General features: G+C 40.6%; 2 protein-coding genes and 1 long non-coding RNA gene across 4 annotated transcripts in view; 2 read left to right on the top strand and 1 right to left on the bottom strand.

The window, feature by feature from the left end:
- Positions 1-25,396, top strand: part of LOC117947508 — a 1,113,976-nt gene that overhangs the window by 1,019,952 nt on the left and 68,628 nt on the right. The gene's annotated exons all lie outside the window — the stretch shown is intronic.
- spata2 (spermatogenesis associated 2) lies at positions 9,676-14,343 on the bottom strand. 2 transcript variants are annotated; one of them, XM_034876414.1, is made up of 3 exons: positions 14,236-14,343; positions 12,341-13,179; positions 9,676-11,526 (listed from the first exon to the last, which is right to left on the bottom strand). In XM_034876414.1, exons 2-3 carry the CDS (start codon positions 12,689-12,691, stop codon positions 10,180-10,182), a joined length of 1,698 nt encoding a protein of 565 aa, XP_034732305.1. In that variant the 5' UTR covers positions 12,692-13,179; positions 14,236-14,343; the 3' UTR covers positions 9,676-10,179. The 2 variants fall into 2 exon arrangements, with proteins under 2 accessions (XP_034732305.1, XP_034732306.1); XM_034876415.1 differs by lacking the exon at positions 14,236-14,343 and adding an exon at positions 13,277-14,173.
- Positions 14,996-22,559, top strand: rnf114 (ring finger protein 114). The gene is made up of 6 exons (XM_034876474.1): positions 14,996-15,221; positions 15,805-15,955; positions 17,978-18,084; positions 20,053-20,167; positions 20,296-20,403; positions 20,973-22,559. The coding sequence occupies exons 1-6, from the start codon at positions 15,088-15,090 to the stop codon at positions 21,036-21,038; spliced, it is 681 nt and encodes a 226-aa protein (XP_034732365.1). The 5' UTR covers positions 14,996-15,087; the 3' UTR covers positions 21,039-22,559.

The following is a 25,396-nucleotide window of genomic DNA, read 5'->3' on the forward strand; positions in this document are numbered from 1 at the left end:
AGTGAAAGTTGAACGCATAGTCTTTATATGTTTACATTTTTCTGTATTTTTTCCCACTGCCAAACTGTATTTATAATCAATGCAGAGAGACATTGTTAACTCTGTTATCCCCGGGCAACATTGCTACTATTATTTTCAGGCGCAATCTTGGAAGTGGAACGTTTACGGTAAGTGTGCTGTCTCATTTCAGGTGCTCCAATCTCACAGACGCTATCTTTCTGCTCCAGCAAAAAACTTACTGAGCTCTATTTTATTGTTTAAATCTGGTGGCTAAGTGACAGGAATTGGAGATAAGTGTTGCATTATCTCCAAATGCATTAAACTAGACTTGCTTGCTTAGAGCCTGCGTCAACTGGGCATAGGCATAAGCCTGTGTTTGATTCACAGGCGCTACTTTTCTGCTCAATCAAATTGATCTGTCTTACTGAAACATGGCTGGGCCATGAAGAACATTTTAGAAGCCACTCCCCTCAGTCGTAATAATTCTTAAATTCCTGGAAGCTCAGGCCGAAGAGGGGGAGTTGCAGCCATCTTTGATTCAAGCTTGTTAATTAATTCTAAACCTAAACTAAATTGTAACTCATTTGAAAGCCTTGTTCTCAATCTTCAACACCCATCATGGAAAACATTACAGCCAATTCAATTTAATTCAATTCAGTTGTATTTATATAGCGCTGAATAACAACAACAGTTATGTCATTGCGCTTTTCATAAAAGAGCAGATCTAGACCATACTCTGTGATGTTATTTACAGAAACCCAACAATTCCCAACAAGCCAATTACATTTGCTGTTTATCACTGAGCTCAGGGCCATATTCTGACTTTTTATCTGAATTCTCAGAGTTTTATCAGGTATATTCCTTAAATCAGACAATGTACATTATTGTAGGTGATTTTAATATCCATGTGGGCGTTGACGATGGCCTTAGTAATTGAAGATTAAGTAGTATTTTTATTATCAGACTATTCTGTAATAGCTTTTGAATTCTTACTACCAGACTATAACTAAAGTAAACAAAAGCTTCTACACTCTGACAGTGCTATAGCTAAATTTAAAGAAGGTATTCAAACAGCATTTCATTTAATTCCATTCCTTAATATAACAGAGGACCTTTTCGTTAACTTCAGTCCCTCCCAAATTGATACATTTGTAGATGATGCTTTGACCTGCCTACAGATGATTTTTAACTCTCAAAAAGAAAATGATGACGCAAAGAAAACTAGCACATTGGTATAACTCCCAAACTCGTAAATTAAAACAAATGTTGCAAAAACTTGAAAGTAAATGGCGTTCCACCAAACTGGAAGAATCTCATTTTGATTGGCAAGACAGTCTGAAAATGTATATGAAGGATCAGACTGTTACTCATCATTAATAGAAGAAAATAAGAACAACCCAAGGTTTCTTTTCAGCACTGTAGCCAAGCTGACAGATAGTCACAGCTCTATTGAGCCATCTATTCCTATGCTTCTGAGTAGTGATGACTTTACGAGCTTCTTTAATGACAAAACTATAACAATTAGAAAACAATTTCATCATCTTTTGCCCTCAACGGTTCACCTTTAAATGCAGTAGCACTAGAAACAACAACAAGACCTGACATATACTTAGACTGCTTCTGTCATTTAGACCTTTAAAAATTAATGTCAAAGGTCTCTTCAGCTAAGCCATCTACCTGTCTCTTAGACCCAATCCAACAAGGCTACTTAAAGAAACATTATCCCGTGGTTCACACTGCGTTACTAAAAATGATCAGTATGTCTCTATTAACAAAATATGTACTGTGGTCATTTAAAGTAGCTGTATTAAAACCTCTACTGAATAAACCCTCCCTCGACCCTGAGGTCTTAGCAAGCTATAGACCTCAATCTAACCTTCCCTTTCTCTCCAAGATCATTGAGAAGGTAGTCACTACCCAGTTATGTGATGTTCTACATAGCAATAGTTTACTTGAGGACTTTCAGTCAGGCACTGGTGAAAATTACCAATGACCTTCTAACTGCTGCAGACAAAGGACTAGTCTCTGTAATTGTTTTACTAGATCTTAGTGCTGCATTCGACACCATTGACCATACCATCCTATTACAGAGACTGGAACATTTAATTGGCATTGAAGGAATCACACTGAGTTGGTTTAAATCATATTTATCCAATCAATCTCAATTTGTTAATGTTAACGATAAATCCTCCAAGTACGCTAAAGTTACCATGGCGTTCCACAAGACTCAGTGCTTGGCCCAGTTCTATTTTCCTTATACATGCTTCCTCTAGGCAATATTATTAGGAAACTATCAATTAACTTTCACTGCCATGCGGATGACACCCAATTGTACTGTATCTATCAATCAAGCCAGATGAAACCAGACAGTTGGCTACTCTTAAGTATGCATAAATGATATATCCTGGATGACCTACAATTTTCTGATGTTAAACTCAGACAAAACTGAAGTTATTGTGCTGGACCCTTAACACCTACAAACTTCATTATGTAGGGTTATGGCTACTCTGGATGGTATTGCCCTGGCCTCCAGCACTACTATTAGAAATCTAGGAGTTATTTATGATCAGGATATATGTAGCCATCTAAAACAAACCTCAACAACAACCTTTTTTCATCTTCATAACATTGCCAAAATTAGGAACATCCTGTCTCAAAACAATGATGGAAAAACTAATCCATCCATTTGTTACTTCCAGGCTGGACTACTGTAATTCTTTATTATCAGGAGGCTCAAATAAGTCCCTTAAGACTCTCCAGCTGATCCAGAATGCTGCAGCGTGTGTTTGGACAAAAGCTTAGAAAAGAGATCATATTTCTCCTACATTAGCTTCTCTGCATTGGCTCCCTGTAAAATCCAGGAATGAATTCAAAATCCTTCTCCTGACCTACAAAGCTCTAAATGGTCAAGCACCATCTTATCTTGAAGAGCTCTTAGAGCCTTATTGTCCCACTAGAGCACTACGCTACCAGAATTCAGAGTTACTTGTGGTTCCTAGAGTCTGTAAAAGTAGAATGGGAGCCAGAGCCTTCAGCTATCAGGCTTCTCTCCTGTGGAGCCAGCTTCCGGTCTGAGTTTGGGGGGGCAGACACCCTCACCACATTTAACAGTAAACTTAAAACTCTCCTCTTTGATAAAACTTATAGTTAGGGAGTGAGGAGTCACAGTGTCTGCCCACCTGCTTCTCGTTATAGTCGTCAGATTCATCTACCACATAATCAATAATATAATAAAACTGGAGGGAGGCAGGGCAACCCGACCAGGCTCCTCTCATTACCCTGTTTCTCTTAGTTATGCTGTAACAGTTTTAGACTGCCGGGGGACTTCTTTGACACACTGATCTCTTCTCTCCTTATCTTTCCACTTGTGTGCATCCATGTCCCAGAAATGCTTGTTAATAACTTAGCTCTGGGGGGGTCATTCCCCGGAGTCCTTGTGTTCTTTTTCCCCCAGCATGTTTCCTTGGATCAGGGAGGCTCCAAAATCATGGCTACAGCTGTCGCTGTGGTTCTGCTACATATCCTGCTGCGCCCTGCGGTACCCTTCTACGCTCTGCTGTGCCTTAATGCCGTGCAGTGCCCTGATATTCCGTGAAATACTACAACTACTATTTTCTATTTATTTTATTTTTTTAGTCACTGTTCCATTATCTTTCACTGTGACTGTTATTGCCACTCTTCATTTCAACCTCAACCGGCCCGTCAGACACCGCCTACCACGAGCCCGGGTCTGTCCAAGGTTTCTTCCTAAAAGGGACTTTTTCCTCGCCACTGTTGCACTGTTGCTTGATCAGGAGGGAACTACTAGAACTGTTGGTTCCTTGTAAAGTATGTGGTCTAGACTCTATCTGTAAAGTGTGTTGAGATAACTCTTGTAATGATGATGATGAATTGATTGATGGGGTGGCAGTAGCTCAGTCCGTAGGGAGTTGGGTTGGGAACCGGAGGGTCGCTGGGTCAAGTTCACATACAGACCAAAGTATGGTGGACTGGTAACTGGCGAGGGGCCAGTTCACCTCCCGGGAACTGCCAAGGTGCTCCTGAGCAAGTCACCAAACCCCCAACTCCTCGGGGTTCCTTTCCATGGGCAGCCCCCTCACTTTAACATCTCTCCATTTAGTGCATGTAAAGGTACTGAGCATGTGTGTGTAATTCAGGCCTATGTGTAATAACAACAGAGTGTAAACTGTAATTTCCCCTTGTGGGACTAATAAAGGATACATGTATTTATTACACTATAAATTTAATTTAATTGAACTTAAATGAGCTGCTGATTATGCACCAGAGCCCCCATAGGGAAGTAAAAAATAAATGAGTAACTGCAATGTCAATAGTATTTTTCTGCTATGCAATTTAACTTGGTTTTGAGGTAAGAAAAAAAGAGGAAGATTATTTTAGTTAGTTGCTAAAAGTGATACGCCATACCTTTTGTGTTGCGTGAGAGATGTACAGAGTAATATTAGAGATAGGGATGTGCTCACCTCTCTTTGCTAATGATCAGCTGCTGTAAGATGCAAACTGTGGACGTTTCTGCAACTGGAACCACAACATGCACATTTCTTGGTCCATTTTCTCCAGCAATTATGTTAGACTGCAACTATGAAAATGGGGAAAAGGGGAAAAAATTGTTTGGCAGATACAGGAAAACCTTGACCTGCATAATGCAATGGAAAATAGAGCACATGCACAATGGATTTCTTATTGCATTATGTGCTGTGAAAATAAACATGCAAATACTTCTACATAAGTAAGATGCATACTGTTCTGATAACAGTTTTCTACATGCCTGCACTGTAACTGTTTCTCTGGCAGTCTCTCTTCAATGAGCCCATTAATTAAAATTGTGCTAGTGCTGCTGATGGATTTATTCAAAGGCGGTGTGCCATCAGTCATTATCTTTCTCTCTGCTAAACAGTAATGCGTGTTACTCAGTATGTCTCTGGCTCCCTCAAGGCTGATAAAGGCTGTTAGTCAGCATAGTTGTGACATGTCCCAGAGGATAGAATAGTGCAGGGACTGCAGGGACTGGCACATCCCGCTGATGTCCATCTTTGCTATTTACCCTTTTGAGGATAATCTCAGTTACAGCTATACCATATCTTACGTGAGTTTGTTGGAGGTATGTGCAGGTCCAGACACATGCATTTAATATACACAACATGGAAGCTTATCAAGTTTTCATATTTCGTTTTTTAAAGCACAGTGAGTCAAAACAAGCATCTGCAAGGTAAGCATCTGCACAGTGAGCAGGTGTCCCTTTAAAACATATTACTCTTGTAGTTAATGAAGCACACCATGTGTATCTGAGGTAACAGCTTAATGAGGTTTGTCATGTAGGTATTAATAGAACAGCAGGTTGTGTCAATACATCACACGTCACAAATTTAAGAAAAGGCACCAACAACGGAGCAAAGGGGCTAGTTTGTCTTATCACTAGATTCAGCATTTATGTTGTCTATTCCAGTTTAGTGTTGTATTACTGACCTACATCACTAACCAGACCACAATTTGCACTAACTATATTGATTCTTTACTACTTTTCAGCAGCATTGTTGCCTGCCTATTTATGTATAGTGTTATTACTTTTCCCTCCCGCATATCCTTCATCTTACTTGCACCTTACTTTGCAATGGCATTGTAATGCTTACTTAATCTGCACTTGACGTAGCCTATTGTATTCTGTATTCCAGTATTGTATAGAAAGCAAAACTGTATGTTGTCCTGGCCAGGTTGCCATTGCAAATCAGAACCTGTTCTCAATGGCCTGCCCTGGTAACAAATAAAAATAAATTTAAAAAAAAATTACTCTGTAGTTGCCTTTTTTGAGATAGTCATGATGTTAGTCTCAGATACGACAATGGCAAAACAAGCCATTCAAAAGTAATTTTACAGCAAACCCATATAGCTAATGGTAAAAAATTATTCATATTAAAATAATACCAATTTAGACCCAACTAATGACTTGGATATAGTTATTTAATGTATAGAAACGTTTATTCATTCAAAGGATTAGTGTATTTCATGCTACCGGTCTCTCCATGTATTGGTATTTATCTCCATCTACTGGTCATTTAGGAAGACAGCAGTACAATAGTCCACAGTTTCAGTTAGAAGGGAGACAAAAACACATCAGTTGAAAACATAGACAAAGTGAATATGTGTAAATGCCTTTAGAGGTTAGAGAGTGATAAGAATACTGTTAAATACTAAAGTGGATGTAAATCCTCTTCCTTAGCTCAGTGTGTCATAAACACAGCTGTGTGAACCCTCAGTGGAGATATTAGATGGATTAAGGTTCTAAATGATCATATTGTTGAGAAACATGAACGTGTAAACCTGTAGAATGTAAAAAATACTTACCTGTAGTGGTTCAAAAACACTGACCATACACACATTGTATTCAACAGTTAAATAATGTTACATACCAAGTTTCAATCACCCAAAAACTCAAGGCAATTTTTTTCTCCAGAATTTTATTCTTTAAATTATTTTATAAAATCTCATTTATGTTTCAATATATATATATATTTTTTTTTTCACTGATTAACAATTTTGGCTATTTTCCCTTTCCACCCCAATGTATGCCCACATATTGATCGTAAGGTCCATACTCCTTTATATAGACATTGTGCAGTGATCCTCATTGCCAAGGTGGAAGGGGTGGGAAGGGAACAGTGGGTGAGGGTCAAGGGACAAGAAGTATGGGTTTGGGCCTTGTACAGAGCATGCCAAGAAAGTGTTGGGGAAAATAGGGAATGGTAAAGGGGCTGCCTAACTACACCACCACTGTTAACATTAGTAAGATAACCACACAAAGAGGTAAAGGGAGTATTGACTTCCACAATGACTTGAGTGTGTCCGGTGTGGGTTAAACCAAACATGTTCAAATGGCTCAATGTATTCCATGACACAAAAAAAATAGCTCTTTGATTTTTCTAACATCAGTAATTCACATCCACTGATGAATGTAAAGTCAGCTCCACATTAGGTATCCACCTACTGTATGACAAGGCGGTTGTTCACTAAAAGATTAAAACAGTGCCCACAAACTTAGCAGCAGCCCTGAAGACTGTTTAGCCCTTTGTAGTGACCTACACAAATTTTCAGTCCACTGATCCAAGTGAAAATCCACGTCCCATGGTGTGCGAGCAGGTATCTATGTTGATTCTCTTTCTAGGCTTCTTAAAGGCCCACATCTACAGACACAAGGCTAAACTTTAGCAAAACCACAGATTTATCTTACATGAACTGTACATCTGGGCCCGCAACAGGATTTCGTTTGACTCCAATAAGATATTTGTTCTTCATTTGGCAATATGATCACTCTTGCAACCTGGCTCGATACTTCTAAAACTCGTATTTGTTGCTGGTATGATTTGCGATAAGCAGACGTGCAATTGAAATATATCCATGATAAATATTCAAACTATTTAGAAAGGCTTCATAAGATGAAAAGAGAGCAATTGCACACCACCCCTAAGGTCACTCAAGATATTTTTGATACCCGAGTTCGCTAACCTGTACCCAAGAACATCTCTCAATGAACCCTTAAGGTAGATCCAAACGGTATCAAACGGTCCATTTTTTATGTTGTTAGCATGACAAAGACACAGAACTCCATTTTAAAAGGAAAGAAATGAACAGAAGTATAACATCACTCACTGTAACCAACCATGTATTAAGTAATACCTGTGAGCAAAACAGACATTAACCCCAGAAAGCACACAGTGTGTGTATATATGTCTACAAAGTGTGAACTGCTGCATAATCCTGTTAATATGCATGGTTCAATATGCATTGTCTTAGACACTGTTAAGTATACCATACTTGTGTGTATTTTTTAAATACTCTGATTTCCTTCTTTAGCGGTCATAGAGCTAGCTGTGCATTTAATTCATGTAGGCTGGTAAAACACAAAACAATGTCAATGACAACAGTGGAAGCTTAAAATATTCGATAAGACAGCTGAATGAGCTTAAGGCATTTAGAGGTTATTCCTGACAGACCATTAAGGCTACGGCTGCCTTAACGGTCTGTCAAAATAACCCAGACTCAGACTTTTTTTTTGAATGAAATGTGATTTAAAATTAGCCCTTGGTGACTCTCAACTTCAATATAAATTAATTATCCCCTAATAAAGAACCAACGCCTAATCAGCCTGTAGTTCCAAATGTAAGACACCCGGTTAACGTATTAGCAGAGTTTATTCACCCATGATGACCCCAGCCCTTCAAAGTATATTAATAAATGGGATTAATGAAAAATTCACAGCAAACGGGATTGGCTTGCTCAAAGAAACTCCTGCTAACTTCATACACCAAATGTACCTAAAACAAGGGGCTTAGAGAGGGCTTTTGGGGTCTTAAAATATGAAAAAAGATAACACTCCACATTGGCTATAGCTGTGCTGTTCAAGAAGGTAGACACAGCAACATGAATATATCTTACAATTTAGTGCAATAGTCATGTGATAAATACTACCTTTGCAAAGCTAAAATGTGAAATAGTATTAACTTGTGTAAGAGAGGCGTAGATTTAACACTAAAGTCATTTTTGAGCCCTTAGTCTGTTGTGGTGTTGTCTTGAACTGCAAAATATGTTAAGTGGTTTCTGTCTTTTGTCAACAGGAAAAAACAGAGACAACTTACAATGCAGTGCTATGCAATTCAATGCACTTTCACAAAATACAGTCTCAAAAATGACCATTAAACTAAATAGCACCTAAAAAGCAACCTTAACATTTTGAGCTTTTAGGCTGCGGTGCTATTGTATTGCATTATGATTTTAAAATCATGTTTTGATGTCCACTCCATACAGAAACTATAGAACAGCAGCAAGAGAGAAAATCTTGTGCTATGTCATTAAGATGAAAAAGCCAAGGATTAACTCACAAGATTTATAAGCTCTGCTAACTTTTAAAAGTGACTAATTCCGCTGATAGTAAAAGATGTTTTCTATTCAGCTGAAACACCAGTTGGGCTAGTTTGAAACCACAATGTCAAACTGGGTGTAGTAAGCTGAAGCCATTTGAGGTAGACAGAAACCGTGTCAGAGTATACACTTTCATACTGTCTAAAACCAATCAATAGGCTCACACACTGTCAAAAAAACGTAATCACTTGATTTGTGGCCCAGCGCGAGACTTTCTGTGACTCCACCTGTGATTGACAGGGAATGACTGATCTGGTAAGGGTGTACTTCAACAACATGGACAACGGGGGCTTAAGGAGTGTAATAAAAGGGAATGGGGAGCTTGGAACTGAAGCAACTCAACAGGCTATTTATCAGAAAGAAGTCAACGCCACACATCATCAAGTCAACATCATTTAAACCTCAGTCACATCACCAGAAACAATTGAGGGTTAATTTACAAGGCAAACCATTGTCTCAATATGTCCCTCTGAGATATCATCCACTCGAGCCCACGGACATAAGTTTCCCCAAAAATCCCAATGCCAGACCTCATGCCCATTTAACAGTCTCACATTGTTCTAGAGAATAGAGATTAAAAATATATACTATTGACTAACTGACTTCCAGTGTTATGTTCTGTTATTTTTCAAGTTTAAAAAGATCTCCTGTGTCAGTATGCAAGCTCAGAGGTCTTTTCTACATACATACATACATACATACATACATACATACACATTCTCTCTCTCTCTCTCACACACCCACATATATACACTGTGTATATATATATATATATATTTATATATTAGATGATTTTTTAGCTGAGAAGTTAGACAAAGTACATATGTTCATTTGGACAGAATTCATTCAAAATGAGAAGGAATGAAACTATTTTCTTCAGTTTCCCTTATGAGGAGGACAAAATTTAAGGAATTGGGGAAGCGCTACAACATCACATGACTACTCAAGAGCAGGTAGCAGGGTAAAAAGAAGAAAAAGAGAAAAAGGCCTGAACTTGTACAAGGCAGAGAGATGGGCAGACGATATTGCTCTCTGTGGCAAGTGCATTCCAGGGCCCTACTGAGTGTAAGAGAAAATGTACAAAGTTCAAGAGAGCGTTCGATAGGGCCAAAAGACCATCGGATAAGGGGGAAGATAGTGAATGGGTTGTTTAAACCAGAACAGAGCTAAAGCAATAGTGCAAGATTATGCAGCAGGTTTAGAGAAGGGACTAGAAGGGAGAAACAAATATTCCGATCCATGCCTGATTTATCGGTACACCAAGTGAGATATGGTGCCAGATTTGAAGTTGAGCTGATGGTTGGGCACAAAACTGTGTTGAGGATTTTTTCGCGTGCAAATATCTTTTCCATACAAGCCCATGCAGGAGTCACACGACACCTTAGAGCAGTTCACACAGGTGTGGGATGCCCCTGGCTTGTTGCAAAACCCGCATCGCGATCCCCCCATGCTTATTCGCTCACTGCTGCCTCCCTTTGGTGTGGTCAAGGCAATCGACTTGCTAGCAAACAGCTTTGTGGACATGAGGGGTTTCTCCACCATCTGGGGGTGGGGGTGAGAGTGTGAATGAGTCAGTGTGAGGGGGTGTGGATGGAGATGGGAGTGGGAGTGAGTGTTAGAGTAGACAGAGAGCTTTTCCTTGACAGGAATGTATCCATCGAGGGGTCGTGGGGATTTCGGGTGGTAGTCCTGGAGGCCGCAGCAAGGGGAGGGGTCCACATCATGACAGGCAGAACAGAGGATCATGTCACATCTCTGGCAGGAGGCCATAGAGGAGCAGCCAAGCCCACAGCCCTGACATTTCACACTACCATGAGCTTTGAGCAGCCACCCATCCCTTACATCCCGAGGCTCTCTGGATGGAGGTCGAGAGGGGGTCTGCCTTCCTCCTGTCCCAACACCCCTCTCTGTGTACAAGTCAATCTCATCCAATGAGGACAGGTGGTAGGATGTGTAAGCATCGGCCGGGGGAGGTGACTGAATTGGAAAGAAATCCGCAATAGGGCTATAGGAAGGCGGCGCTGCCACAGAGAACAGAGATGCTGAGGTACTGGGCCTGATGATCTCATCCTTCATATCCTCCTCCGCATCCACAAACAGAGGCTCCTTCCTCAGACTCAATGAGGCCTTCAAGACAGGCTTGCTAACTGCTGCGTGCCAGTGACCAGCCCCATCTGTAACATCCACAGACTTAGACGGTCGACTGCCTCGCCTCAGGTGGTGGGCATGAGGCCTCTCTATATCTAAAGGCCGCACAGACAGCCGAGCCATATCTGCCCCAAGGCTGTCCCGTCTGCGGAGCGCCTCAGCACAGCCAGCTGCATCATCTCTGCAGCCTCTTCGGAGTTCCAGGGCCTCCAGCTCCGAGGCCGAACCACGGGCCAAAGCCACTACTTCTCCTAGAAGACGACACTCTGCCTGGGCCAAGAAGAGCTCAAACGCCAACTGCCGGAGATGATTTGTGCCTCCTGGGTGCTCCTGCAAATAGAACTGCGAATCATGGTCACAAGCATAGCCGATGGTGCGCATAAGAGTTCGGAGTTCAGCATCAGAAATGGCAGACTGCAGATGGTACACATATGGGCCAGTGAAGGTCTAAAAGAGAAATGGGTTAATTAGCAATGCTGTCAGTCAACTAAAAACATCTTAATACAATAAAAGCTCAAATCTACATACTATTCCTCCAATAGATCATTCAAACTGTAGGTTGGTTTGGCTACTGTGTTTACAACAACATTAGAAAACATCACCTCACAGATGTTATACAGAAATAAAGTGTTAAAAAAACAGGATTATTAGCTAATTCCAATCAGGTGTTTCAAATTTTGAGTTACATATAAAACACAGTATGGTGATATGATTAGGCAATAAATACTCTAGACAACAACTATAAGGAGTATTTGGATGTTAACTATATTATATACTATAGGATGTATATGTTGTTTTTGTTAGTGAGTCAATTGCTAATGTTAGGTAGCCTTATGTCACTGTATTCTTTCTATATGGTATTAGGTTAGGAATCAATTATGGTGACAAAGAGCAGACATGTTCAAAAGAAAAGCCTCTGTATACCGTTGCTCAAAGATGGAATCTTTGTGACCAGATAACCTGTTGTTATCTCTTTCTGCCTGTGCATATGCTACTTGTTTTATTCAAATCTAGAAGTTACATTCCAAACTTCTACAAATTAAATTAGATAAACAAATGCATTTAATTTATTTTGCAAGTGTCTGTGCTTTTCCAGGTGTTTTCTTGGATAGTCTTTCTGAAGACTGAAGACTTAAATCTGCATGGTGACTTCACACTACGGGGTTAATGTTATAACAAAAATTGTAATAACTAAGTTTTTGTTTTCATCTGTAATCACAGTTTTAAGTAAGTGGCCATCTTAACAATAAGCTCAACTCACCTTTATACATCGAAACTCCTTCTTCCAGGGATAGAGCAAGAGGTTGGTGCAGATGGTTTCCAATGTGTGGAAGGCTCTCTCCAGGCTCTTGATGTTGCCCCCTCTCTGGCAGCGGAGAGCATTCTCCACCACTTCATAAAAACGCACCATCCGGAAACGTTGTGCCGGATCAGGCTGGTAGGCCCCTAGCAGAGCTGTAGCTGTGGAGAGTAGCGCCTCACTGTCCTTGTGTCTCCCTCTGTCCTCCTCTGGTGTTGTTCTTGTCCCTGTGTATTCCCCTCCATCTTCCAGACGCCTCTCCAGTGCGGTCACATACCTTCGAAAGAGGTCCTCTTTTAACTTGGCATCCATTATTGGCAGCAGACTATCAGTCGGCTGTTACACTTTTCTGAGAGAGCCTCACCCCTTTTAGCATACTCTGCACCAGGATGCCACATTCAAGCATCATTTTGGTCACCATAAATCACTGTAAACGCTGGCACAGACTCAACGTTAACGTTTTGGAGACGTGGAAGAGGAATGAGATTTTGCATCCAATCAGCAGTACATCCTTTAAACATTTGATGAGTTTGCCTGGTGCTTTCAGTTGGCGTAGCTAGGCTGCAGCCTGTAGGGATGCCTTGTTATGGGCATCGTTGGTACTGGCTCAAAGCCTGATTTGTTTCCAGATGAACAGGCCTATGTCGTTCAAGATGAGGTCAGAAGGAGCTTTTGCTTCACGCTCTGTAAATGCTTAGTTATATCCATCCCATTCCTTGGTTTCAGCATGTGCAGAGTTCAAGGTCACTCATCATGAAGACACATTCATGAAAATGTGATTCTTCTGAGCCGTCTCCAAGCTGTAATGACATAGGAGAGCTTTGTGAAAATGGAAACTTCTCATTGTGACACGCAGAAATATACAGTAGAAGGAAACCTGGTCCACATATATTCTACTTAGTCAGTGTCAATTCAGTCCACAAAAATGCATTTGTAACGACCATTAACAAGAGTATTCTTTAAATCTGCTATGGTTCAAACACGAAAGAGGATGTGTAGACATCACTATTTTGAAAAACAGTGTGTTCTCTGATGGGTGCATCGTGTGGGCTTTTTTATGTCGCTCATAGAGCTAGTAGGTTTGACTGATTATCATGATATAAGCAAACCAAGAACAACACTAGAGGAATTACAGTGTACATAACCAGGATTGGGACTCACCGTTGACAGACACAGCTCTTATTCTTGCGCGAGTGTTTGCGCCAGTGAATATGTTAGCCAGCAGTACAACCTAGGGGTACAACATGCGTGAAAACCATGGTAGCCTGCCTTTAGCTTTAGCTAGCTCAAATTAAGAACACAATATTATACATACGAGTGCGAGGATAAAGATGGTTGTAAGCTTAAACCACATATGTGAGTGTTTCTGCTCCACGTTACCAGGCAAGCTGACCGGCTATTCCAGTTATCTCACACACACCAACCGAGTGAGAATCCGTTTAGGGAGCTAGCAAGCAACATGCATTAACGTTAGCTAACAACATCACTATGCATTAATATTGCGCATTAACTGCAACAAAATCACTCCGTCATGACCGATGTTAATAATATGATAGACGCCTGGAACACAGCGTATACATTAAGTCTTCAGCAATCTCAAACCCCCAAAAACCAATTCTGTCACGGGCCCCCACCTGAGTATCGGCTAAGAAGTGAACGCCCATTTCAGCGCAGCTGGCTAGCTAACAATTGCTTTAGCTGGTAGGGCGGTCCATCGATAGATAAGACAGCTTAGGCAATTTTCTAAACATAACGTTATATCGTCATTGTGGCATGACTCTTGTGCCACCAAGTGTAATTCGGATTCAGCTTAGAGACCACACAGTTTTCTCAACACCAGCAGCAGCACATCTTACCTTTAAAAAATGCTAGCCGTGGCTAGCTACGCCTCCTCAGCACAGACTCAGCTGTTGGAAATTCCCATCATCACAACGCGCAGGCGCACAGATCTGACAGTTCATCAGCGGGGGCCCATGTGCTGTTTAAAGAAAGAGCAGGAGCCAGGGGGAGCAGGATGCGGAGCCCGCCGGATCACCACCATTGTTCAATGTGTACTATATTTTTCGGAAAACAAAAATAGCTGAGTTCTCGTTTGCAGTTGTTTTTCAATCAACGGTACTTGTGTTCACGTAGAGACTATTTGCCTTCATCTACAATTGTTACAATTTAACAAACTTCCAAACTTACTTTAACCACATTTCTTTTGAATTTATGTTAACCTTCCCTTTTTAATATGTCCCAAGTCAACACGATACTTTCATTAAACAAACGGTTAAAATGAATTGTTCTGTTCTGAGAAGATTAGGGTATATATATATATATATATATATAGAGAGAGAGAGAGAGAGAGAGAGAGAGAGAGAGAGAGAGAGAGAGAGAGAGAGAGAGAGAGAGAGAGAGAGAGAGAGAGAGATTTTGTGGATTATTTGAGAAATAATACATTGAATACAATAATATAAAAAGTCGTTATATGCAGCACTGTATCATTTGTCTATTTGAAACAATGGTTATACTAGTAATAATATTTAGTTAACTAGTTGAATAGTGGTCCACAGTTGTATACAATAACTTGAAAATCATATCAGTACATGGGTTGCACTTCCAGCAATAACTCCGCCCTCGCGCTTAAAAAAACGAACCAGAACCTGATGACGTCGACCAGGAACAAGAGGTTGGGGGGGGGGGGGCTGACTCAGTGAAGAAAAGAAATGGCGATGCTTGGGTTTAGTGCAGCACAGCACAAGAAAAACGTCTCTGACGGGAGCAACGACGTGTCAGAATTCGTCTGTCCAGTTTGTCTCGAAATCTTCGAGAGTCCAGTAAGAACAGAATGCGGCCATACGTGAGTATTTAGCCTTTGTTTTCGATCGCGCTCCCCTCAACCCACCTCTACCAGCAGCGATGCCATGGTTAGAGGCAAACATGACTGGGGGAAAGGCTTGTTTTAGAACATGTCGTGCCACAAGAGTCGCAAAAACGACGATGCGTGTGTGTGTTTTTGTTGTTATTCTATATAGGTCACTTGGATATTTGGTTTAAAAAAAAAAACAATTCCACCTTGCTAAATCAGTTTCAATTTTGTTTACATCAAAGAAGCACATTACCTGGGAGTTGTAGTTTAGATAGCTATTGCTTGGCTTCAACACACCACTTTAAAGGACTACAAATCCCTGCGCCCTCTTGAGGTGGGGACTTTCCATGGGATTTACAAGAATCTCTAGTTAGGACTTTTACATTCATCTTCCAGCAAATGACAGCATCTGTTTTTATAGTTTACTTTAATGGCAGCTTAGTGATGGCTGGAATACTTGTTAATGCCTTTTTCCTACAGGTCACCTAAAGCCAAATTAAAATTGATCACAGTTTCAGTTTGTTGTTTCCCTTACTTTGTTCATCGTAACATTTCTTCATCCATCTCTTGTCAGGTTCTGCCAGAGTTGTTTGCAGGAGTGCTTGCGTCCACAGAAACCTGTTTGCGCTGTATGTCGGGCAGGGCTGGGCCACTGGACTAGGGCTGCTGAGCTTGAGCTTATCATTAAATCATCTGTGGCTGCTTGCAAGGGATGTGGAACACAGGTATGTTTTATGACATTGTGAAAAGCATGCTAACATAAGGCACATATGGCCTTAGCTGGTTTATTGTTTATTGGATTTGGGAACATGCTAGGGTTTAAACACATCACTACGGTATAATATCTAGTGGACGACTTACAACTTCAATGGCAGATGACGAAATTTAGAAAGTGGGACGACCAGTGGACGATATATAATACAATATCATGTTGTTTTTGTTTGTTGTTGATTTTACAGCCGATGAAATACTAAATTGTAATTGTCGGTTGGTGTTTGGAAACACAGACTTCAAAGTTGACTAAAAGCAGCGGTAGTTGAGCAGCTAGATATTGAACAAAGAGAGGGAGCAGCGCTGGCAAAAACAAAGCCATGAATCAAAGAAATAAAACTTTCTTTTCTGATGGTTTTGCAGCAGTTACGTTTTAAGTATAAATAAACAGACCTTCCCCTACAACCCTGTGGGAAGGTACCACATTGACGGATTTTGTGTGAATGCAGCTCTTCATTCTGTTGCTGCATACATGTGTTTTGCTGACTAATCAAAAGACTTCACAGTTACACTTGCTTACCGGCCTACAACCATCTCAAATGACAAATCTGATCAATGTTTTAGTAGACGGGGGTAGGAGTGGGGGCTGGAGACACTCATACATTAGTTTTTCTAGCCCTGTAAGCTAGTTTAGCTAAGGTTATTCACATTATTATGTTAGACTGACCAATTAAATATATTGAGCTTTAAAAGCTAGGAATATAAGTCTTAACATTTTCTCTCTGGTAACGTTACATACAGCATTGGCACTTTCCAGTGTGTGGAATGGACTTAACATCAGTGATGTCACCGTTGAAGCCAGGGGTTTGCATTTTGGCCATCGCCATCTTGGTATTTTGGAGCCAGAAGGGACCATATTTGCAAAAAAAAGGGCAGATTTGGGGGGAATCATCCAGCTAAGACATTAGACTCATTCGAGACGTACTGCGTCTCGCCTGTAAAGTGGACGAGAGCAGGCAGCAGCAGCAGCAGGCGGCGAGGACAAAAATCTGTGGTAAAGTCTGACTATTTCCAGCCTATTCCTGCAGCTGGCAGGCTGAACAGGAAGTGACACAACCCCTGTGTTCCGATTCCGTTTTAATAAAATGTTACCAGACCCATATATCAGTTTTAATTATGACAGAGTAGCTCTCAAATTGCTCTACTTGCAATCTGTTGCTAAATTTAAATAACAGGACACAAATCTAACCGGCATGCATTGGGCGGCGCTCTCCGGTGATCGATTCTGCGCACAACTGGCTCATCTCATACGAGCCTAGTGTCTCTATGGTTCCAATGGCGCTAAGCACTAAAGAGGGAAAGTCACTGATTTTCAGCCCTTCTGACACGAGTCATTAAACAGAGTTTTACCGGCCATCATACGCCGACCTCCGGATGCTGACACTGTTTCTATGCATGCACGGCCGTACAGAAAGTTGGCAGACTTTCCCTTAAGTTACCAGCTAATGCTAGCTGGCTTCGGTTGGCAAAGCGCTACTGGATGCTAAGCAAGACATTTTAGGTGACCAAAATGTTCCAAACAACTTTGATGAATAGAAAACGCACAATGAGAGGGTCACTGTTTTAAGATGAAAACAACACCCCAAAAACAAGTACACAGCTATTCTAATGTACACAGGGCCATGGATATCGTTGCTAGGATCTATCACGATTGACAGGGTAATTTTGTCATGGACTTCTACACAAACTGAAGTTCCTGCTTGGTTTTACAGAATCTACACTGACAAGGCTTCCTGTAGATGTGTCTAAAGACATTTGCAGATATCGTTTGATGCTAATTATCTCAAAATGGTTATTATTGGCTCGAATAATCAAATCATAACTACACATATGCACAAACTTAATCTGAGTCTGAACTTAAACTTTAGTCTTTATATTGAGACAGCAGCAGAGTTGAAATGGTAAATACCTGAAACAAATTATCTAATTGTGGTTATGCACTAGCAATTACTGATGTGTGTTTTCTCACTATTCAGGTTGGCCTTTCTCAGATGAGAAGCCACACAGCTGCCTGCTCAAAATACCAGGAGTACATTGAGGAGGGAGTGAGGACCACCGCCCAGAGTCAGGCTGCCATCATCAGGTGAAATAAAGAGCAAAAAGAAAAACAAGGACTGTGTCTGAAGTGACATACTCATTCAAACCTACAGACATGTTACATACATAATAAACACTCAATATTTTAAACTATAGTGTGAAGTAAAGAGAGATTTTGGGCCATTACAGATATATATAGTGTTGAAAAATTCCTACTCTTCCAATTTTTTATTCAGAATATGTATAGGATAGCTGAATGTTGTTCTCACTGCCAGCACTGTAGGGATTGTGGACTTTACAATCCAGCCTTAAAATGGTTCTTTGTACCATTGAAACTTTCTGCATGGTTTGTGATTAAGTTTGACTTGCCAGTCGTTTTAGCATATCCCACATCCCTTTTTTAACAGAACAATCAACCTGCAGGGTCAACACATAGGGAAATAGCTTTGCAGTGCAAAAGACAGTCCATTATAGCCACCAGGCCATTATAACTTGTTGGAGTTGTCAGAGGATTGGCCTGTGTTCTGGCAAGTGCTTGATTTCCTTAACCTGATAATCAGACTAAACCTTTGCCATTTTGTTTTCACTTCATCAATGAAATAATCCATTGGAGTGCACACACTTGCATGCTGGGTGATGTGGGATAAATTCCTTGACTGTTACAAATATCTGAAAGTAAATTGGCTAAAACTACAGCAAGGCACAGGTTGAAAGACGTGGAATTGCTTTTAATATTGTGACAATAATGTTTGTATATTACTGAGATAAATATAGACAAGAAAAGTTTGAGAAACGGTTATTTGTAATGTGGATATGATGACTAATCAGCGGCCTTATAAACTACATTTTTAGATGTCTTCTCTCGTATCATGATATCAATATTCTATTGCTATCCTTGTAAAGGTTTGGTAAAAATCGAGATCTTGGATGTTTTGAAAAAATAGACATAAATGTGTATGGGTCATTAAAAGTGCTTGAATTTATATATTGTGTGCAAGAATAGAAATGTAAGTTTTTTTGTTGTTGTTTTCTTAAATTTTTAGTCTTGTGTTGCCAGACCTATCTCTACAGTGTGTCAGCGCTGAAGTATGGTATGGTTGAATGAGTTAACATTTGGGTATAGGGGGAAAACACTGTGGGTTTGTTTTTATTTCTTTAAACCAATCACAATTGGGCAGCGCTAAGTTTTGAATGCGGCTTGCAAAATAGATAATGGAAGGGGATGAGAACAACCAACATCACTTGCTAGCTGTCAGTCTTTAAACCTGCACTGTACATCCATTAAGCCAGATTACTTTAGTATGTTAGTAAATAGTAAAAATAAATAGGCCACGTTCCGCTGTTGGCGTGTGCGTCTCCGGCAGTCATTGTGTCAAGAGCCAGCCTGCTAGTTCTCATAATGACACTTCTGTGTTGTTCACTGTGGTAACCGTAATCCGTGTCTCAAACTATGCCATGTTGGGTCCTAGAATTTGAGGGGGAAATGGGTCTGTAAAGTCCCATGAAAGAAATTGGATTTGATGTTTAAAGTGCTCATATTATTTGGGCTTATTCCCTTTCCCTTTGTGTTCTTGTGTATCTTTTTTGTGCACATCATAGGTTTACAAAGTGAAAAAGACCAAAGATCACGGACCTATCATCTCCAACAGAAAACACTTGGCACACACTGCTTCTGACTAGCTAGCAATACTTACCGCACATGTGCAACTCCCAACAAAGATGGAACGGAAATGAGATGCCTCACTCTGTAGCTAAAACAGAGAGCTCAACACACAGGGTGAAAAGAGGAGCTGAAGCGATGCTTAGTACAACAAATGTGTTTTTTGAAAATGAAATCATGTAAACCTATTGGTACAACCTCCAAAAACAGTTATGATCCTGAAGATGAGCATAATGTGAGCGCTTTAATCAAGTGTGGGGACCCTTAAATTGATTGAAAAGATGAACAAATCTCTTCTCTAAGTTTAAAGAAACAGTAGTGTAAGACATGTTATTGTTTGTTTCTTTCCCACAGTCCAGTACCAAATCGCTTCACATTCACCTGCCCATACTGCAACTGCCAGAACCTTGCTCAGGATGGCCTGGTCGAACATTGCACTTCACAGCATGCTCGTGATACAAGACAAGTGGTAGGAAATCAACGCTACACAGTGACTCCAAGAGTCGCTCTTTCAAAAATAAGGTTCCACCCATCGTTTAGATTTAGCTATGGTTAATTTGGTCATAGATGCATTACTTTCACTTCTTGTCTGTCCAGGTGTGTCCCATCTGTGCCTCAATGCCCTGGGGAGACCCCAACTACAGGAGTGCTGACTTTTTCCAGCACCTGAAGATCAGACACACATTCTCCTATGATACTTTTGTTGTAAGTTGAGGCCCTGAACATTATCTGTAGTTTCTTTTTTGTAATGTTAATGTTTAGTTAGTCTTGCTTTGCCAGGACTTCCTCTACAGCGCTGTGAAGGAGGAGGATGGTCTGGCTAGTCCACACAGCATTTTGGGATGGGAGAAAAACATACTCTGGTTTATTGGGATTTATTTAAACCAATCACAATCTTCATAGCACTAAGAGCGGCACCAAGTCCCGGTGCAGCTGCAAAATAGCCTTGGGAATGGAACTTGTTTTGGTGGAACCTGTGTACATTTAAAAGTCATGCAACAGAAAACTCAAATTGGAGAGATAGTCTAGCTCGCTGTCTGTATTCACCCTGCTGATCTAAGGAGCAGTTAACCATAGTCCTCATAAATCCACCGGAGTTTTAGAATTCCAACATCAAGGAAGCATTAGGTAATAGAATTCTAACCAAAAATGTGGACATGCAGTAAATTTTAAGTCGCTAACGGGGCAATCCTGGAAGCAAAAGGTTGGGGATAGGGAGTAATGTTCAGTTAACTTTCTGTTTACGTCTCTCCCTTACGTCCATGTCTGTGCAGGATTACTCCACAGATGAGCACACAATGATCCAGGAGGCTCTACAGCGCTCCCTTTCGGACAACTGAAGTGTGAAGAACAATGCACCAGAGGAGGAATCCAGTGAAGGGAAGATGGTGATGTGAAGTCTTTAGAAGACATAAAAACACACTGTAACATCATTCATCTATCACGATGACGGTGGTACTGTATTACTCTGAGTAATCAGTCCCACAGGTAAATTGGTATTGTTATTATGGATCTTTAGGTTTATTATTCAGAAAATAAATCCTGCAATATGGTTAAAAAAAGCATATTGTACTGTATGATTTAGGAGTGATAATGTGTTTCTGGTGTGATAAACTCTTATCTTACCCCCCAGTTGAGTCTGTAGACTTAATAGTTTGTTGAGTATCTACTAAACTATGTTTGTTCAAGCTGTTTGTTCATTGATGACAAGGTGTCATATAGCCAAAAACTTCCAAAGTTGTAATAAAATGTCCCTGTTGTCAATACTTGATGTTATAAGAGGGTTTGACCACTAGGTGGCTAACTATTGCCAGCAAATATAGATTTCACTCAGTGAGGTGGTCTAGTAATGTTAACAATAATACAAAATAATCTACTCGAGTGACACTGCATGTTTACTCTTAAAAGTGTGTGGGGGGGGGGGGGGGGTTAGTTCATTAGCAGATGGAAGCCCTGTCTTTTTATGCTGTTTCTGGCTGAAGTGTGTGTTTGTGCGAGAGAGTGTACGTTTATCCTGTGTTCAGAGATCTACTGGAAATAATAAATAATACGAGGGTCAAACAAAGCCAGAGGTTGGCTGTTTGCTTTATTCTAATGTTTCTCCCTTATGTCCTTGTGCCTGCTGGTAGATCTTGTTTCTGACTTCCAAAACTCATAGGGCTAATAGTTCATCCGGTGAACCAAAAGATGTAAGTAGGAGACCTTCAGTGTGTGATAATCATTTAGTTCTGTGATTTTTATTTGGGTAAAAATTTATTTGCATGTTAATAGCCATAGGGGGGCAGTAGAGTTCTACCGTTCTCTGGCCATCCATGACAACCACTGGCCCTCACCAGCCTCGTGGTTCTGTTGCAAGACATAATTCAACCCAGATTTAATTCTATAAATGTGCTTTTCTCAATGTTTTGATGCAATGAGCTTTAGTGAAAATTTAGTGGGGATATTTGTTATAGTTTTAACTAACCATAACTTTGCTTTTAGACAGTTAATGATGTGACATGTAACTTACTGTAGTGTTTTTTTTTTTCCATGCCCAGAGTCATCACAAAAAACTTCACTGGACTTCGTAGTTCTAAAAATCACTGGCAACAGCTCTGGGGGGAAAAAAGAAAAGAAAATCAACATGGTTATTATTTGTATGCCTCTAAAATTGACAGCAGGTGAAGGAACAAGAAAATTTCGTTTGGATGTTTTTCATTTTAATTCTTAAATTGTGGATTGTGTCTCTCTTTTATATCAGTGTTGTTTTCCAATGACTTGTAATGCTCACAAATCAACTATATGCATTGGTGCAAATCTTCACACATGGTTGCATTGTATTGTCTTCTAACAACAGGTTAATAAAACTTAATACACCCAGATCAAGTAGCTCTAGAGCAGAACCTTAATGCCTTTTCACGTTGTCTTTGGTGCCACTTAGCCCTTGATATTCGTTTTTCTCCCCAGTAAAATGTGTTATAATTTGATGTGTTTCTCATGTGTAATTACCTTTTTTTTCTCTCTCAATATATCTCTCACTCTTTTGTCAGCCTTACTGTTCAGGGGTGCTAAATCTTGATAAATTAAAGCTCTTTAATTATTTAAACCCTGGCCCCAGAAATCAGGCGCAGTGATTTATACCTGTGTGTATGAAATGTGTGGGGGAAGAAACAACACTCGCTGCTTTGATGGATGACCTGTATGTGTGTGTCTGTGTGTGTGTGAGAGAGAGAGAGAAAGAAAGCCGTTCAAAGGGAGGTATTATGCAGTGTGCATCAATTGAAACTCTGGATTTGCTCAGTTGAAACCAGGCACAGGAAAAAGGTGTTTGTTGGTGAAACAAAGTAGTTACAAAAAAAGCTATTTGCCTTTCTGCAAACCTTTGTTCATGTATTAGAGATAAGGGCAGTGCTATTTCACACCAACAATGATATTGCAATGTGCTTTTCCATGTACTTGTATCATGCTAAGTATATGATGAAACGTAGGCCCTTTGGTGTACATTGTCCACAGGGAGAGAAAACCCTCTCATATCTTTTCTTTCCTTTGTGTGCTTCTTGTAAGTGTAATTACTGTAGCTAAATGATATTACAGTTTCTCACCTAGCTCTACGGTGAATCTCCAAACTTCCCTGCTTTCTTCTTTTCTCTCCCCCCCCATCATCAGTTTTTTTGCTCCTGGCAGATAGAGGAAAGACGTTAGCTGTGAGAGAACTAACGAGATACTTGAGTGCTTCTGGGCAGGAAGGAAGTCGAGCTGAATAACATGGCAGAGAGAAGTCTTTCTTGTATGTTTGGTGGCGGAGCAAAAAAGGAAGAGGGGGGCCAAGGTGGGGAATTGGAAAAGGAAGAAAGAGAGGAAAAAGGGAAGAGAAGTGAACACATTGAATAAAAATTTCATAAAGTTCAGCATGTGGTTTCTTTGATGCGAGCAAGAGATAGTGTGTGCAGTCTGCAGGCTCAGTGGAGGCGGCAATTAATGCTACATGTGCCCACAGGCACAATGTGAGAGGCGTGGGGACGGTGACTTGTTTTAGAAGTGTGTCGTACCATCGCTCTACCCTAGACACCCCTTTAGCAACCTTTTGTTTTCTTTCAATGAATTGTAAACCTTGTAAGTCTCTTGAAATCTAGCATCCCTGAACTAACTTTCTTAAGCGGTTATTGCAAAGACATTTGAACAGTCCCAGGAGAACACACCACATGTTTTGTCTCTGTTCTACCTTTTTTTTTTAAAAATGAGTACTTTTGAGTCAGAATAAGAAGGAGATTCCTCTCTGTTTGTCTGATCGATTTTTTGGGAGCTGTCTGAAAAGATTTTATTTGGGACCCGGTTCAAATAAAAAAAGTTTTCTTCAGTCTTTTTAGGCTCTTTCCCACCTATCATCACACATTGCATTCTGCCTAAATGTTTGGTCATAAGGAAAAGAAGTTTATATTAAAATGAGTCAGGTAGAAATCACGAGGACAGACTCCATTACCTGGTGCTTTTAGTTGAAGAATAATGTAAAAAGAGTGAAAATGTATCTGGGATATTGAAATTAGTGGGATACACAGAAAGGGTGACAAGAGATGGGAACTCCTGAAATGCCTGGAAAGTTCTCTCTCTCTTGGTCTGTCTCTCTCTAGTTATGCTGAGGCAGGTATCTGTGATGAGGTGTGGGGCGTGTGAGAGGAGCACTGGGAGTTTGTTCACCGTAAAATTCCTCAAAGTCAGGAGAAACAGGAAGAGCGGGAATCCTGCCACCCGGGTGCTGCAGCACGGGCAGGTCGGCCCTCCCAAATGTTTGAACAGAAAGTGCCAGCGGGCTTCCCCGACATCAATACTGCTTCTACACCAACTCCTCTTCCGCTTTTAAACTCTTAACAACCGACCCCCTACCCCCCTGCCAGACACACACACACACACACACACACACACCTTGGTTGCTAGCCTGAGAGCAACAAGACTTAACTTTGATTTAATAATGCCTGCAACCAGCTTGGCCCTGCATCAGCTAAGAGAAACTTGCACATGGTGTGTGTGTGTGTGTGTGTACGCGTGCGTGTGCATCTATTTTTGTGTCCTATGCCAAATTTATGCCAGAGGTACTCAGAATTGCAAGGATAACACAGTTTCTTTACTTACTCCTGTCTCTTAAAGCATTATGTGTACTGCACAGTAAAACAAATACAATATATATATTGAAGAAGAAGAATCATTACTTGACCTGTTTGGTGTAAATCTAAGCAAGGGATTTTTGATTTAATTTTGAGGCTGCTGATTGTGACTCCCCCAATCGCTGCAAAACAAAACAAATGTGGGGAAAATAACTCCTCACACCAGTTTTAAGAGTCCCTCTTAAAGCTTGGAAAGTTCTCCAAATCAGTTTCTGCTGAAATATTCCCCTGGAAGTGAAAATGAATATGAAAGACATCGGTATAACTGTCAGGAGAATTGCTAATCATCGCCTCCTCATTTATTTATTTATTTGAAATCCGCACAGCCACTGTACTAATATTTGAAAGTTAAGCCCTCTAAGGTGTAAACGAAGGGGAAGGGGGATGTGTATGTGTGTGCTCATGCACTGTGTGTGTGTTTATGTCACAATGTGGAGGAGAGCGAGGCCCAAGGCTAATTTTCTCCCATTAATTTTTCCATTTGAAATCAAACCTCAGAGGGCGTCCATGAGGGAATCAGACAAGGGGAAGAGGACTAGAGCGGCGGTAACCTTATCAGG

The sequence above is a fragment of the Etheostoma cragini genome, chromosome 7, assembly GCF_013103735.1.
Source record: "Etheostoma cragini isolate CJK2018 chromosome 7, CSU_Ecrag_1.0, whole genome shotgun sequence".
Lineage (NCBI taxonomy): Eukaryota > Metazoa > Chordata > Actinopteri > Perciformes > Percidae > Etheostoma > Etheostoma cragini.

What these genes read in the sequence shown, in the direction of transcription:
- rnf114 (XM_034876474.1), top strand. Translation starts at nt 15,088, where the DNA reads ATGGCGATGCTTGGGTTTAGTGCAGCACAGCACAAGAAAAACGTCTCT. An exon ending in GCAAGGGATGTGGAACACAG is followed by an intron (nt 15,956 to 17,977) that starts GTATGTTTTATG and finishes CTCACTATTCAG; the next exon opens with GTTGGCCTTTCTCAGATGAG. An exon ending in CTCGTGATACAAGACAAGTG is followed by an intron (nt 20,168 to 20,295) that starts GTAGGAAATCAA and finishes TTGTCTGTCCAG; the next exon opens with GTGTGTCCCATCTGTGCCTC.
- spata2 (XM_034876414.1), bottom strand. Translation starts at nt 12,691, where the DNA reads ATGGATGCCAAGTTAAAAGAGGACCTCTTTCGAAGGTATGTGACCGCA. An exon ending in AGGAGTTTCGATGTATAAAG is followed by an intron (nt 11,527 to 12,340) that starts GTGAGTTGAGCT and finishes TTTCTCTTTTAG; the next exon opens with ACCTTCACTGGCCCATATGT.